This window comes from Magnolia sinica, chromosome 18 (assembly GCF_029962835.1).
Source record: "Magnolia sinica isolate HGM2019 chromosome 18, MsV1, whole genome shotgun sequence".
NCBI classification, from domain to species: Eukaryota; Viridiplantae; Streptophyta; class Magnoliopsida; order Magnoliales; family Magnoliaceae; genus Magnolia; species Magnolia sinica.
Genome location: NC_080590.1, coordinates 5,243,554 through 5,258,002, shown reverse-complemented (window position 1 = coordinate 5,258,002; position 14,449 = coordinate 5,243,554). Strand labels below are relative to the sequence as shown.

Genomic DNA, 14,449 nt, shown 5'->3' with positions numbered 1-14,449 from the left:
TAAAATCTGCTCTGTCCATCAATTTTTGCCAAATTATTTATAATAAGAACCCAAAAATGAACTAGGTCAAAGACTCAAGTGAGCCAAGACGGGCACTGATCGAGTGCCAACCATTAAAAACTTATTGCGGTTGACATTGGCAGATGTTTGTTTTTTTCGTTTGTCTTGGAGTGATTCACCTCATGAATGGGTTGCATCGCATATAAAAATCACAATAAGCCCTAGGAAGATTTCAATGGCATGAATTTCATAAAAATTCACAGTGCTTCCTCTTTTACAATGAATCTACATGCCAGGTGAGCCCCACCTTGCAGGTAACCAAGACCAAAGAAAACCGGGTGAGCCCCACCTTCGATCTATATATTTCTTTTGGAGAGGCTACACTGCTTTAGGTTAGGGAATGATGCATGAAGCAACAATTGCTTCCATACATCTGCGGCCAGGGAATCATGTGAGACCCTAAAATGCCAGAGGTAGAGGTTTCTACCAGTGGCCATTTCTTTGAATATTGAAGAGAGAACAAGAAAAAGAAGAATGAAGAGAGAAAATAATATTGTAGATATTGGAAGATCACTATTACGTTGGAATCAGATCATGCTGATGTCATATGGGAGCAGAAATTTCGACAGTGGAAGCACGTCTGAATTCGATGAAGCTATTGAAAATGCAGCTTTAATAGACACAGGCTTCACCAGAAATCGCTTCACTTGGTGCAACAATCAAGCTGGTAACGCACGAGTATGGGCCAGGCTGGACCGTGTTCTTTATAATGGTGATTGGGCAACCCAGTTTCCTCATTTCCATGTCGAGCATCTTCCCCGGGTCAACTCAGACCATGCCCCTTTACTGCTGAATTTCCCTAGTGCTAACCAGTTCGGTGCCAAGCCCTTTCATTTTCGAAGGATGTGGCAGCTCCACCAAGGGTACGAGCAGCTCATTGTTAATGCTTGGAAGGATGACCTGTCGGATCAGCCAATGATCAACCTGATGCTTAAAATGAGAAAAGTGAAAGACCGTTTGAAGGATTGGAATAGGAACACATTCGGGAATGTTTTCCTACATCTCAAAGCTGCTGAAATCAATCTTATGCAGCTTGAAAATCAGGCCCAGACCGGCGCTTTGGAGATCAGCCAATCCACGCTTGTTGAGGCACAACGACATCTGGCGCAGCTGGAACTTTCCGAGGAAATATATTGGAAGCAAAAAGCCCGCAATAACTGGCTGATGGAAGGAGACCATAATACCAGATTTTTCCACCTTTCAGCTACTAAAAGGTCGAGGCGAACTGCTATTGGAGAAATGCAGCTCGACGACAATACGACCACATCGGACCTAACCCAAATCAAGGCTGCAGCTACTGAATTTTTCTCCAATCTATTTCAATCGGAAACTCATGGTTAGGTGGATCACCTGCTGGTAGCTATTCCAACCCTTCTCACGGATGGCGATAACCAGGAGCTACTGGAGCTCCCTACTTTGGATGAAGTCAGGGAGGGGGTGTTGTCCATCCCAAAAGACGGGGCTCCCGGTCCGGACGGATTTTCTGCAGCATTCTTCGCAAGGAGCTGGGAGGTGATTGGTCCTGATATTCTCAAGGCAGTCATTTACTTGTTCCAGGGGGGCGTTTTGTCAAGAGCGTTCACCACCATGCTGATTTGTCTGATCCCAAAAATGTCAGCCCCAAGAAGATTTTTCGATTTTAGACACATCAGTCTCTGCAACTGCATTTATAAGGTTTTTGCCAAAGTCATTGCCTCTAGGCTTGCTAAACTCCTCCCGAAATTAATTTCGTTAGAACAAGGGGCTTTCGTGAAAGGCCGATCAATTGTAGAAAGTATTGCACTGGGCCAAGAAATTTTCAGAGATATCAATCGAAAGGTGCGTGGAGGGAACATCATTCTGAAATTGGATATGGAAAAGGCTTATGACAGGATTGAATGGGACTTTCTTAAGCAGGTCCTCCTCCGATTCGGCTTCAGCGCTTGCTGGATTAATATAATTGAGAAATGTTGGAACAATAGTTGGTTCTCGGTCCTCATTAATGGCGAAGGGGTTGGCTTCTTCAAGTCGTCCCGAGGTCTGCGCCAAGGTGACCCGCTTTCCCCCAGTCTATTCATCCTCGCCTCTGAAGTGCTTAGCAGAGGTTTCTCCAACCTCATGTCTACCGGGCGCTGCTCTCCTTTCAAGCTTAAGCAATGATGTAAGCTCGTGACCCATCAGCTCTACGCGGACGACACAGTTCTCTTTCTCAATGGTGGTAGTGCAGCGGCTAAAGCGGTGGCTGAATTCCCGGCCTCCTACCAGTCCCTCTCGGGTCAGAAGATCAACTATATGAAGAGTTGCGTTTACCATTCCTCGTCCCTCCTGTCGAGAAGATCTAGGACCATTGAGGGAATTCTGGGGATTCCTACTTCTACGGCCTCATTTACGTACCTCGGAGTTCCACTTGTAGCTGGCAGAATCAGGTGCTCCTTGTACTGGCCTTTTGTGGAAAAAATTGAGGCAAAAATTCAGGGTTGGTCTGCTAGGTTCCTTTCACAGGCAAGTCGTTATACTCTCATTAATCACGTGCTCTGCAGCATCCCGATCCACACAATGGCGGCCACTACGATCCACTCCCAAGTGTTGGCAACGATAGAAGCAAAAATCGTAAACTTTTTCTAGGGATGGCATGAAGGTAAGAGGAAGTTCCATTGGCTGAGCTAGGATAAAGTGGCCCAACCAAAGCTGGAAGGTGGGTTGGGGATCAGGAGATTAAAAGAGGTCTTGAAAGCTTTCCGGCTAAAGATGGCCTAGGCGGTGGCTAACAGAAATGGCTCAAGTCTTTGGGTAGATTTTGTTCGCTCCAAATATGGATCTGGCAGAACTTATTTCAACCTTCCTGCATTCGCTTCGCCACTTTGGAGACAGATTGTGAGACTTTCTCCTTTGATTGCCTCTTCTGCTCAATGGCATGTGGGGCGGGGCGATCTCAGTTTCCGGTACTGTAACTGGACGGGTCTTGGACCACTCGCTGACTGCGTCCCCCATGCTATTCCCCAGCAGCTCGATCAGCTCAAAATTCGGGAGGTGCTCCACCATGACGGGCTTCACATGTGCTCTCCCGCTGTCAGCCTCCTTCCGGTTGAGGTAGCTGAGCATATCAACGCAGGGGGCTTCTGTATCTCCGAAGAGCCTGATCAATTGTTCTGGCCACTCGACCGTATGGGCTGTTTTTCAGTTAAATCTGGTTGGAGTATCTGCAGGTCCATAGGGTAGGAAAAATCATGGGTTGAGAAGATTTGGAGTGTCGACATCCCGCCGAAAATCTCTGTTTTCATTTGGCGGCTGATCCTGGGAGCGTCCCCCAGTAGATGTTAAAGTCCAAAAAAAGGGCATTTCTTTGGCGTCAAAATGCATATGCTGTGAAGGTCACGATGAGTTCACCTCGCAACCAGAAACTATCTCTCATCTCTTCTTATCTGGAGCACTAGCAGTAAAGGTTTGGGCAATGTTCAACACTCTATTCAATCTCCATATCTCCACCCAAGCTTTAGTCAGTGACAGACTCAACTCATGGTGGAATGTTCAGCTCCCACACATTTCATCTTCCAGATTACGTCGCATCATGCCCTGCTTGGTTTTATGGAAACTTTAGAAAGCCAGGAATGCAGCCAGGTTCGATGAGATTAGCCCCACGGTGGGCAAAGTTGTGGCTCGAGTTAAATGGTGGTTGGCAAATTTAAAGATCAACCTCCCTGCCACCAGGCCCACCTCCATTTTTGTTAACTCCCTCCTCCACAGTCTAGGCATTCCGGTTAGGCCCACTATTACTATGATGTCTCAAATTGTTAAATGGTCCAGACCAACCGCAGGATGGGTGAAGGTAAACATGGACGGGTCAACCCTTGGTAATCTTGGGCCCTCTGGGGGAGGCGGCATTTGCAGGGACCCAGCTGGGTCTTTCCTTTTTGCGTTCTCTCATGCGTACGGGACAGGTACAAATAACAGAGCGGAACTCCGCGCTTTGTATGATGTCATGGTTCTAAGTGCGAATTTTGGTTATGATCAGATTCTACTTGAATCAGATTTGAAATGTGTAGCTGATATCTTCAATGGGAGGTCCTCACCGACCTGGCGATGGAGATATTGGTGGACTCGGATCTCCTCTTTGAAGAGCAGGTGTACCTTTTCCTTTTCTCTAATCCCGAGAGAAGGGAACGGCCCAGCTGATGGATTAGCAAAGGCAGGAGCTATGAGTCAAATTGATACGGTGTATGACAATGTGAATGCTCTCCCAAACTACATCAGGGGCCTGTACAGGTTAGATAAAATCGGCTTAGGGGCGCTCAGAAATTCCGTTAGGAGCATCACGTGTAGCTCTACTAGATAGGCGGTCTTGGGGTTTTTTTTATTCTTTCTTTTTTCTGGCACAGGGTGCCTGTTTTGTTGGGGTGTATATGATAGGCATGGTCCTTATTTTTTTGTTGGGACCTGCCAGAATGTGTAGTTTCATCTTCAAATTTGAATGAATTTCTCGTGGCAAAAAAAAAAGGAAAAGGAACCTACAATTATATCAGCATGATACAAAGCTTTTATGGGCACCAGGGTTTCAATGTAAATTATTCAATCCCGATATTTCTGGAGGTGTGGCTCACTTGAGTTATAGATCTGCTTGATTTTTAGATCCCATCCTAACATATGCCAGTGTAATGAATAGACCAATAGTTGCAAAAGATGGTCCAACTCATCTAAGTTTATTAATACGACTCATCGGCATCAACTTTGAAGGGCAGTTTTTTTATTAGCAAAAACTAATCAATTTAATAGAACAATCATCAGTGAAATCTAATGGAATATGCTTAGCAAGAATTACTTAAATTAATTAGGTGGCTTAATGAAAACCTCTTTAAAAAGGTTCTGTGATGTAAATACACTAATATGTAGATACTAGTTTATAAAAGTCCCTTACTTTTTTAAAAGCACTGGGGAAAGCTCCCATCTTGGGATTTGGTGGACCACCCGCTGCCCGAGATATTCTCTTAGGTTATGATTGATAAGCCCTTTTCTACTCGAGTGAAGTTTCCCACAACAACTGAAAGTCCAGTAGCTCTTTTTATAGGTTTTCAAGTCCGTCATGATGTTTATGTAAAATCTGCTCTGTCCATCAATTTTTGCCAGATTATTTATAATAAGAACCCAAAAATGAACTAGGTCAAAGACTCAAGTGAGCCAAGACGGGCACTGAGTGCCAACCATTAAAAACTTATTGCGGTTGACATTGGCAGATGTTTGTAATTTTTTCCCTTTGTCTTGGAGTGATTTACCTCATGAATGGGTTGCATCGCATATAAAAATCACAATAAGCCCTAGGAAGATTTCAATGGCATGAATTTCATAAAAATTTACAGTGCTTCCTCTTTTACAATGAATCTGCATGCCAGGTGGGCCCCACCTTGCAGGTAACCAAGACCAAAGAAAACCGGGTGAGCCCCACCTTCGATCTATATATTTCTTTTGGAGAGGCTACACTGCTTTAGGTTAGGGAATGATGCATGAAGCAACAATTGCTTCCATACATCTGCGGCCAGGGAATCATGTGAGACCCTAAAATGCCAGAGGTAGAGATTTCTAGCAGTGGCCATTTCTTTGAATATTGAAGAGAGAACAAGAAAAAGAAGAATGAAGAGAGAAAATAATATTGAAGATATTGGAAGATCACTATTACGTTGGAATCAGATCATGCTGATGTCATATGGGATGCTCCACTTAAGTTATTATAATGAAAATTGTTAGCCCACGAGAGATTATGTCATATATAGGAGATAGGAAAATATGCTGGATCAGGATATTTCCTTAATCTACCATAAGGGAAGCTTTAAAAGGTTCCTAGTTACAGGATTGTTTGGTTCTATTTTTTAATCCTTCCTTTCCATTAGTAGTTATCTACTTATCTATAGTCAAATATTGGCCAGGGTCACCATGATTGTGTGATTTATGGGAAATGGCTGTCCACAAGTGGGCTCATAAAATGAATGGTCTAGATCTCATGCATAAGTGCCACATATATAGCAATGCAAAGCTCAGAGGCTGTTTAGTTGTCAGAGCGTGTATTGCACGGTGGGCTTTGTACGATTTAAGAATGACACTGACACTATAGTTTATGTTTTTTAATAGCGGAAAAGGTCTCCATTATTTCCAAGTATGGTTAGTTCTATTTATCCCTACTATGGTATAGGCTAGTCCAATTGATTGCAGTACACTTGTACACACATGTAGAAGTACAACAAGTGTTATTTGTCATCTTTTTAAGTACAACGAAAATTTCATATTTAATATTTATGAAGTCTTTACATGTTATATTTGTCAAATATTTCAAGTAATATATACAACCCGCGTATGGGTCATATGTGCTATCCTACATTGTTAAGCTCTCACATATACTACATTTGTCATTGTACATCTTCAAATACCTAGAGCGTATCATATGGGTTAAATTAGAAGTGTGCACTTCAAACATGTGATGGATGAACCACACTCTTATCATAAACAAATAATAGTAATAGTAGTTCAAACTAGTTGGGATGGACAAACTCAGTCAATCTAGTTCCCACTAGCTTGACCTGCATGCTTGCCTAAAATAAAACTTTGTTTCTAAACATGCTTTAAGAACCATCTTCTATATAACTCACAAGATAGAAGGATTTCCTTAAAAACACATTTAAGGCAGCAGAACAAAAGGAAAGAATTTCACTCACTAATATATAATACATCAAGAATAAAAATATGATAGAGATGAGTCATTTTCTTTAAGGAACACATGGAGAGTGTGTTCTGTCAATCTTCACTGTCCATTTGGTGAGACTCAGTATAAACGGCCTGTGTTTTGGAAATCATAACAATCATAGGCATCACTTTTATTCACTTTCTAGCACCTAAAGTAATTCTAGAATTGCTCCTTTTCCTTCATTTTCGTAGCTTTGAAGGCAACCGTTTGAATGGCTAGGATCTCCCGATTTGTGTTATTTGAACCGTTTTCCATCCATAGTCGGACCTAGTAGATGGACAGTCACATAATAAATAACCCTGCCACGTGCTGTGGCTAGATGGCTCTGCGAAATTCCAGTTCTTAAAGCTCTATTTTATTATCTCTACCCACTTACATAAAAGTTAATTCTCCAACAATCCCGCGGCACGGCATGCATTTACAAAGTTTGCCATTCATCAGTGTTGGGCTCCTCAGATGGGCTATAACCCCAGATGATCCTAGCAGCTGATTGGATTACTTTTTATAGTAATAGAATTGGATTGTTTGAGAAAGGCTAATGAGCAGCTCATGTTCAATGTCCATGAGTGCTCCATTCAATGGCTAGAATTAATTCATGAGCGTGATTTTTGAGACATAAAATATTTAATCTAACACAAAGATGAATCAAGCAAAGTATTTCAATCACACAATCAAGCCTAATCACAAAGACTCAGAACTTAACATGGAAAAACTCTTTCGAGAAAAAATCACGATACAAAGTAACAGATATCACTATGAAAGCAAAAATTACAAGTGCTAGAGAGAATACCCGATCCGAACAAGCCTCGAATCTCTCCTTACAAGCCCTTGAAAATCTTAGGAATGAATTAAAAAGCTCTAAGATACACCCTAATCTCGATTACACCTTTATATATATAGCCTTAGGAAGAATCATAATCAAAAGCGGAAACAAATATTGTAGATATGCAACAATGCATAACTCTGCGCATTTAATCGATGACACTTCATTGGAACTTCGATGGCATCGAACAACCTTCAATGTCATCGAAGAGTCTTCGATTGTATCGAACTAATACTAAAACGTTGTCATCAAGCAGTCCTTCGATGTTATCGAACAGCCTTTGATGGCAACGACCAGCCTTCAATGACATCGAACAGGGCACCTAAAGTGTCCAATAACCAACTCGATAAATCTTGAATTTTTATGATGGTATCAAGCCAAACTTCGATGGCATCGAAATGTCATCGACAAACATGTTAATTTACAAATTTAAGACATCAATTAACAATTTCCACCATGTTTTCAATCGCCATTCTACATAGCTTATTTTTCTTCATCTCTAATTCCGTCTTATATCATATCTCTACCATCATAGATTTTATTCACGTTAAAGTTGTTAAGTTTTACCATATTAGAAAAAGTAACTCCATACATACGCGGTGCAAGATACGCCATGTTTTTGGTGTGAGAAAGGTCATATGGAACCATCTCAAACACACTAGAAACGTGGAACCTTGAAGATGAATGGTGTGGATCATAGCAAGGTGGGGCAAATAAGCGGGACTCGCCGGTGAGAATTTTGTGTGACGCCAGTCACAGGAGTTCAAAAGTTCCCATAACCAAAGCTCTCGAGGCCCATTGCAATGTTCGTGTAGAATCCACTCTTCCATCAGCTTTGATAGCTCATGTTGAGTTGAGAGCCAAAAAAATAAAGCACATCTAAAAATCAAATGGGCCACACCACTGTACACATCCCACCCAAGGGCCGAAAAGTTGATATATAAAGGTACAACTCAAACTAATCAACTCATTCATCCCAGTCAACCCAATCCAACATGGTCAATTCAACCCAACTTAAGTTCAAGCCCAATTCAAGCACAAAACTAGGCCTACTTCAAGCTCATACCTAGAACCATTGGCGCTTAGGACCACAATAACCACGTCCTAAGTGAACTAGAGGCAGTAAACCCTCCCAGGAATCTGCATGTGAAAGTTGGAAGAGTTACACATGTCGCTCAACATGTGGTGATTTTGCAAATATGGAAAGTCAGGCGCGGTGCTCTCCTGGTTCCATAGAAAGCGTGTGAGAAGAGGAAAAGACTCTTCAGTGCTCTATTATAGCCAAAATTACAAGTTTTTCCATTAATCCAACCGCTTGGATTACCCCATGTGGCGATATTGAATCCTAGCCCTTGAATCCTTTCCAACCTTAAATTTTCCAACTATTACAAAAAAAATAAAATAAAATAAAATAAAAATAATTAAAATAATTAAAAAAAAAAACAGCTTAAAACACTATAAATAGCTCTCTCCTTTCTCATTCCAAATCATCTAAGACATCTTCCAAGCATCCATCAAAGCCTCTCCTCATTCTCCCTTCTATCCATGACTTATCGCATCCCTCCACTAAGGAGAAGAGAGAGTAAAAGGAGAGGAATCCAACCTAGGTTAGCCTAGTCTAACCTAACCCTTAACGGCCTGAGCAACCAGAAACACCAATCTATGACACTTGATTCGACCCTTGTGACACCACCGTACGCATTCACCTATTATCCAACTTTGATCGGTTTTGGTTTATTCCAGCATCATCATCATACAACATTCATTCCCTTCTCAACCCCCTTGTTCATTTTGCCTATCAACATCACATATTACATGCATTACATTTGGGCACCCAGTCAGTTCAAGTGTATGTTATGTGGCTTGACAACATATTAGATCGTGCCTATCAAAGACTTGAATTGACTAGTTATTCGACTACTTGTCAAGTAGGTGAATCGGGGTAGATTTATCTAACCCAGGTCAATGCTTGTCATAGGCATAAGGGTGTATATCGAGTAGAATCGAGTCGAGCTGGCCTCAGCTCGACTCGGCTCGGCCACTAGTTGACCTCAGCTTGAACTCGTCTCGGCTTAGTTCGGTTAGCAACTTACGCCAGTTCGAGCCGAGTTCAAGCCAAGATCAAGCTGAGTTCATCATTGCAGCATTTTCACAAACACCTAGACCGCACCTTCAAAATCTCACTGTATTTGAGACAACAGTAATGGATTTATAGGTATTTTATCAAACGCCTTCTAAGCAACATGAAAATCAAGAAAAAAAGGGTGTTGGTTTCATGTACATACCTTCCTTACCACCAGCCACACTTCTTTAAGTCATTTCATCAAACACATGGTGAGCAACACCAATATAAAGTAACCGAGTCACCAAACTGGTTCGATCCGAGTTCGATTTAAGCTAGGTTCGATTGGAGTCGAGTCGAGCTGGGGCCAACTCGAACTTGGCTCGAACTGATTTTCGAGCTCAAAAAATCAACTCGACTCGGCTTAAACTCAGCTTTGAACCGACTCGAATCAAGCTTTTTCGAGTCAAGTCGAGCGAGCTAACTGAGCTAGCTCGGTTCGTGTACACCTCTACATAGGCATCACATTATTACACAATATTCTACACACTTGCATCATCTATGCGCAAGAACCATTTGAATCCTTAATAGTTTGTTTAGTCCTATGGAGTAGAGATTGTACGCATGCATGTACAGATAGAGAGGATTCCTAATATCTCTCTTTTTTGTAATCGTGGTCCCTTACCTAGAATTTACCAATTGCCGATCAATGAATCATTTATGATAAGGAATCCTCCGTTTCCTTCTCCTAGGATTTCTATAAGGTCTAATCTACTGTGAAAATTTGAGTAACTGACTAGTGGCGACTCCAGTCATACATAATACCTATACACCTTAAACACACAAGCGCAACTTCTTGAAAAAGGCACCCATGAGCACGATCCACTCACAATCTAGCATCCACAACCATAAAAAAACATTAAGTAAATCCCACAATTGAAACCTTCCAAGGCCCACAAAAGTTTCAAATTGAGTTGAATGTTGTAATTTTCTATTATTTCCTTATGAATAAGTTTAGACATCACTGTGGCCTCAATAAGGTTTCAATGGTGATAATTACCATCTCCACCGTTTCCTATAGAGTGGCCTACTTAGAGTCGTGAATTTGCCTTGTTTTTAGGCCACGTCCTAGCAAGAACTCACAAAATTGATGGACTGAGATGATTTCTCACTAGGACATAACAATGGGCTCAAGAGCTTTGGGTTATAAGAACTCATTGGAAGAGGTGTTACATGAGGCAAGAGCCCCTGTCATCCAAAGTTCCTTGGCGCTCACCATAATGTAGTGTGAAATCCGCTATCCACCGGAGTTTTGCAAGGATGGGACATAGGGCATTGTGGAGCAAAATGTGATGCATGTGTTTTATATTCATGCTATTCATTTGGTTTTTTTTTTTTTTTTTTTTTTTTTTGAAAAAAACTCATTTTAGTTTACGAACTAAAAAATGAAGCAGATCCAAAGCTCTAGTAGACTACACCACATGAAACAACTGAGATAATGACATCCACCACCAAAACCTTTCAAAGGCCCACTATGTTGTTTATTTGTCATCCATTCTATTGATAAGAGCTGGATGAAGGGAAAACACAGATATCAGGCTGATCTAAAACTTTTGTAGCCCTCAAGAAAGTTTTTATTGGTGGGTGTTCAATCACTACTATTTCCTATGGTATGGTCCACTTGAGCTTCATATCGACTTCATTTTTTAAAATTTTTGTCCTGAACTGAGGGGGCAAAATGGATGGATGGTGTCGATATAAAACACATACATAAGGCTGGGCCCCACAACACCTAACACATCAATACGCCATTGCTGGGGAGGGTTGGCACCTAATCCATGTCCACTAATGTTAAGATGAGAGGTTAAAAACTGGGCAAATTGAAGAATTAAGTGGGCCACATCACAAGAAACAATTGGGATTTCATGGGGCTATAAAAGTTTTATAACAGGTTGATTCGTAAGTTTCCTCTTCATTATATATTGGTGGGAATCACCTTATAATACCAAGGTGGCTTAAGGAGGTTTTTTTTTTTTTTTTTTTTCCACACACCTACCGTGGACGTTGGATCTCGGGTGGACCGCGCTCATGCTAAATAGCAAATTTGAAAATGTTTGTGGGTGTGATTGTAAAGAGGTTATATTTAACTAGAGTCACCACTACCCAATTAATCTGATTCTAAAGTTAGCTAGACCCTATAGAAATGTTAAGATAGAGAATCCGATGATTCCCTATGCTAAGATGACTCATTGATCTGCGGCTGAGGATTATAAGTAAAGATTCACGATTACATATAGGGAAGGTCTTAGGCACTCACTTTTCCCTACAAACGTTCGGTATTTACTTTACAACTTTATAAGATCTCTCAAACTTTTGACGATTGAGTTAGTTCTTGCACGCTAATGATGTTGGGATGTGTGTAATGTTGTGTCAAATGAATGCCTACGACAAGCTGTAGTTTTAGCTATATAAAACTTATTGACTGCCCACTTGCTGAAGCAATAAATCAATTAGTCCAAATTTCTATTGGACAAGATCCGACTAACTTGACGAGTCACAAAGCATGCGTTTGAACTGATCGGGTGTTGAGTGCTATTTATGCAAACTATATCTGTAATGTTGTATGTGTACGATATTGTGTTAAATGCAACACTGATGATAGGTTGTAGTTTCGGCTGGAAAAATCCGCCTTGACTGCCCACTTGCCATGCATAGAATAATCGATCAGAGTTTCTAATAGGCAAGATCTGATTATATTGGCGAGCCATAGAGCATACACTCGAATTGATTAGGTGCATGGTGCTTTGTGATGTAATGCTGATGGATGAGATAAGTAGAGCGTTGAGAAGGAAATAAATGTTGCACAATGTTAAGGTAAGGGTTGGCGAAGCTGATTTCAGAATTTGGACAGTTGGAGGGATAGTAATGTCATAAGGATTGGATTAAGTGGCTTGGATCTATGCTTGGATTGCTTGGGAGGCCAGGAATCTAACTAGGTTAGGGTAGACCTAGGCCAAGCTCTCTTCTGCTGCTCTTTCTTCTCCTTGGTGGAGGGATGGAATGGATAGGCTAAGGGTGGCTGAGATTACTAGATGGGGTGAGGATGATTTGGTTTTTACGGATTGATGGGTTATTGAAATGAGAAGGGGAATGGGCTATTTATAGCCTCTAAGCTTGGATTTATGGCAATTCTTGCAAAGTCCAGGATAAAAAAGGGTTGGATGGTATGGATTTGAGATTGCCACTTACAAGATCTCAAGGGGTTTGCTTGGGTGGCATGTGTTGTAATTTATCAGAGTCAGTTTACCGTGGCACACAAATGAAGGTTGCAATGGGAGAGAATCCACACGTATAGGGCTCCTGCCAAGGCAGGAGACCTACCACATGGCTAGCGGCAAGCGGGGTCCCTGCTTTGGCAGGAAGGCTTCACTACATGTGTGGATGCTCTTCTTTAAGAGGTGTTGTGTTCCTCTTTTATTTTGTATTCTGAATGGGCTTTGGACTTGCGCTTGAATCAGGCCTGTTATAGGGTTGGGCTTGAGCCGGTGAATTGACCGGGTTGTTAGATTAGGTAGGTTAATTGTGTGAGTTGACTCAATAAGTTGACCAAATTAGTTGACTTGGGATTTGACTGAGTTTTAACAGGATTTTGACTGAGTTGAATTGAGTTGAGATTCTTAGGGTTCAAGCCTCTAAGATTTATGGTGTATGATTTAGGTTAGAGTTGGAGTTTAGGATTTCGTTCCATCCTAATCAACTTGTCCGCCCGGGATGGGATCTGTACACCCACACCATAGACTCACGCACACATACTCACTACATGGGCCCATGATCTCCGCGTTAAAACTGGGCATGTTAGTCACTGAGCCGTGGAGACAAATCTAGGTGCCTTGAGAAGGTTAATGATGGGCGTTTCCATCCCCATTATTTCCTATCGCGTGGGCCACTAAAGTCTCGGATCGGCCTGAGTTTAAGCTACTAGCATGATTGGATGAAACCGATGAATGGGGTGGATTTCACCCCATCGCTGCAGGCCCCATAGATGTGTTGCAGAAATTTAGAGTGGATTGTTTGCTTATTGCAATGTGATTCGTCCATGCCATTAGCACTACTGCATTAAATGTGGTCAATAACAGTCCACCAAATCAGACATCATCGGAAGAATCATGTGGAAGGGGACGGAATTTCCTTCTAAAGCCTTCCGCATGAAGTTCTTGCGCTGGAATGTCAATTGGGGTCCACTGTGATGTTTTTTAAAGAAATCCACCCCGTCCATCCGTTTTGTGAGGCCATTTTTGGCCATATAACAAAAATGAGGTGGATTCAAAACTCAAGTGGGCTACACGAGAGGAAACACTAGGGATTTAGTGATCACCATTGAAATATTTTTATGGCTACAAAAGTTACCATCGAGTTAAATTTTGTGTTTTCACTTCGTACTAGTGGGGAATTACTTCATAAAAGGTTTGGATGGCATGTAAACATCAAGGTGGAGCCAGCTAGGTTTCAACCGTAGGAAACTTTTTCCTTAGTTTTCTCTCTCATATGCTCACCTAGTTTTGGATCCACCTCAGTTTTGGTCAACTGATTTTAAGCTACCAACATGAGTGGATGAAACTGATGAACCGAGTGGATTTCACCCAGACATCGCTGCAGGCCCCATGGATGTGCTGCAGAAATTTGGAGTAGATTTTTTGCTTATTGCAGTGTGATTCGTCCATGTCATTGGTACTATAGCATTAAATGTGGCCAATCAGAGTCCACCAAATCGGACATCACCAGAAGATTCATGCGGAAG

At 41.7% G+C, this 14,449-nt stretch overlaps 1 protein-coding gene across 1 annotated transcript; it reads left to right on the top strand.

Annotated features, from left to right (window-relative positions):
- Positions 1–3,871: 3,871 nt before the first annotated feature.
- LOC131233718 (uncharacterized) lies at positions 3,872–4,443 on the top strand. The gene is made up of 2 exons (XM_058230503.1): positions 3,872–4,302; positions 4,416–4,443. The coding sequence occupies exons 1-2, from the start codon at positions 3,872–3,874 to the stop codon at positions 4,441–4,443; spliced, it is 459 nt and encodes a 152-aa protein (XP_058086486.1).
- The last annotated feature ends 10,006 nt before the right edge of the window (positions 4,444–14,449 follow it).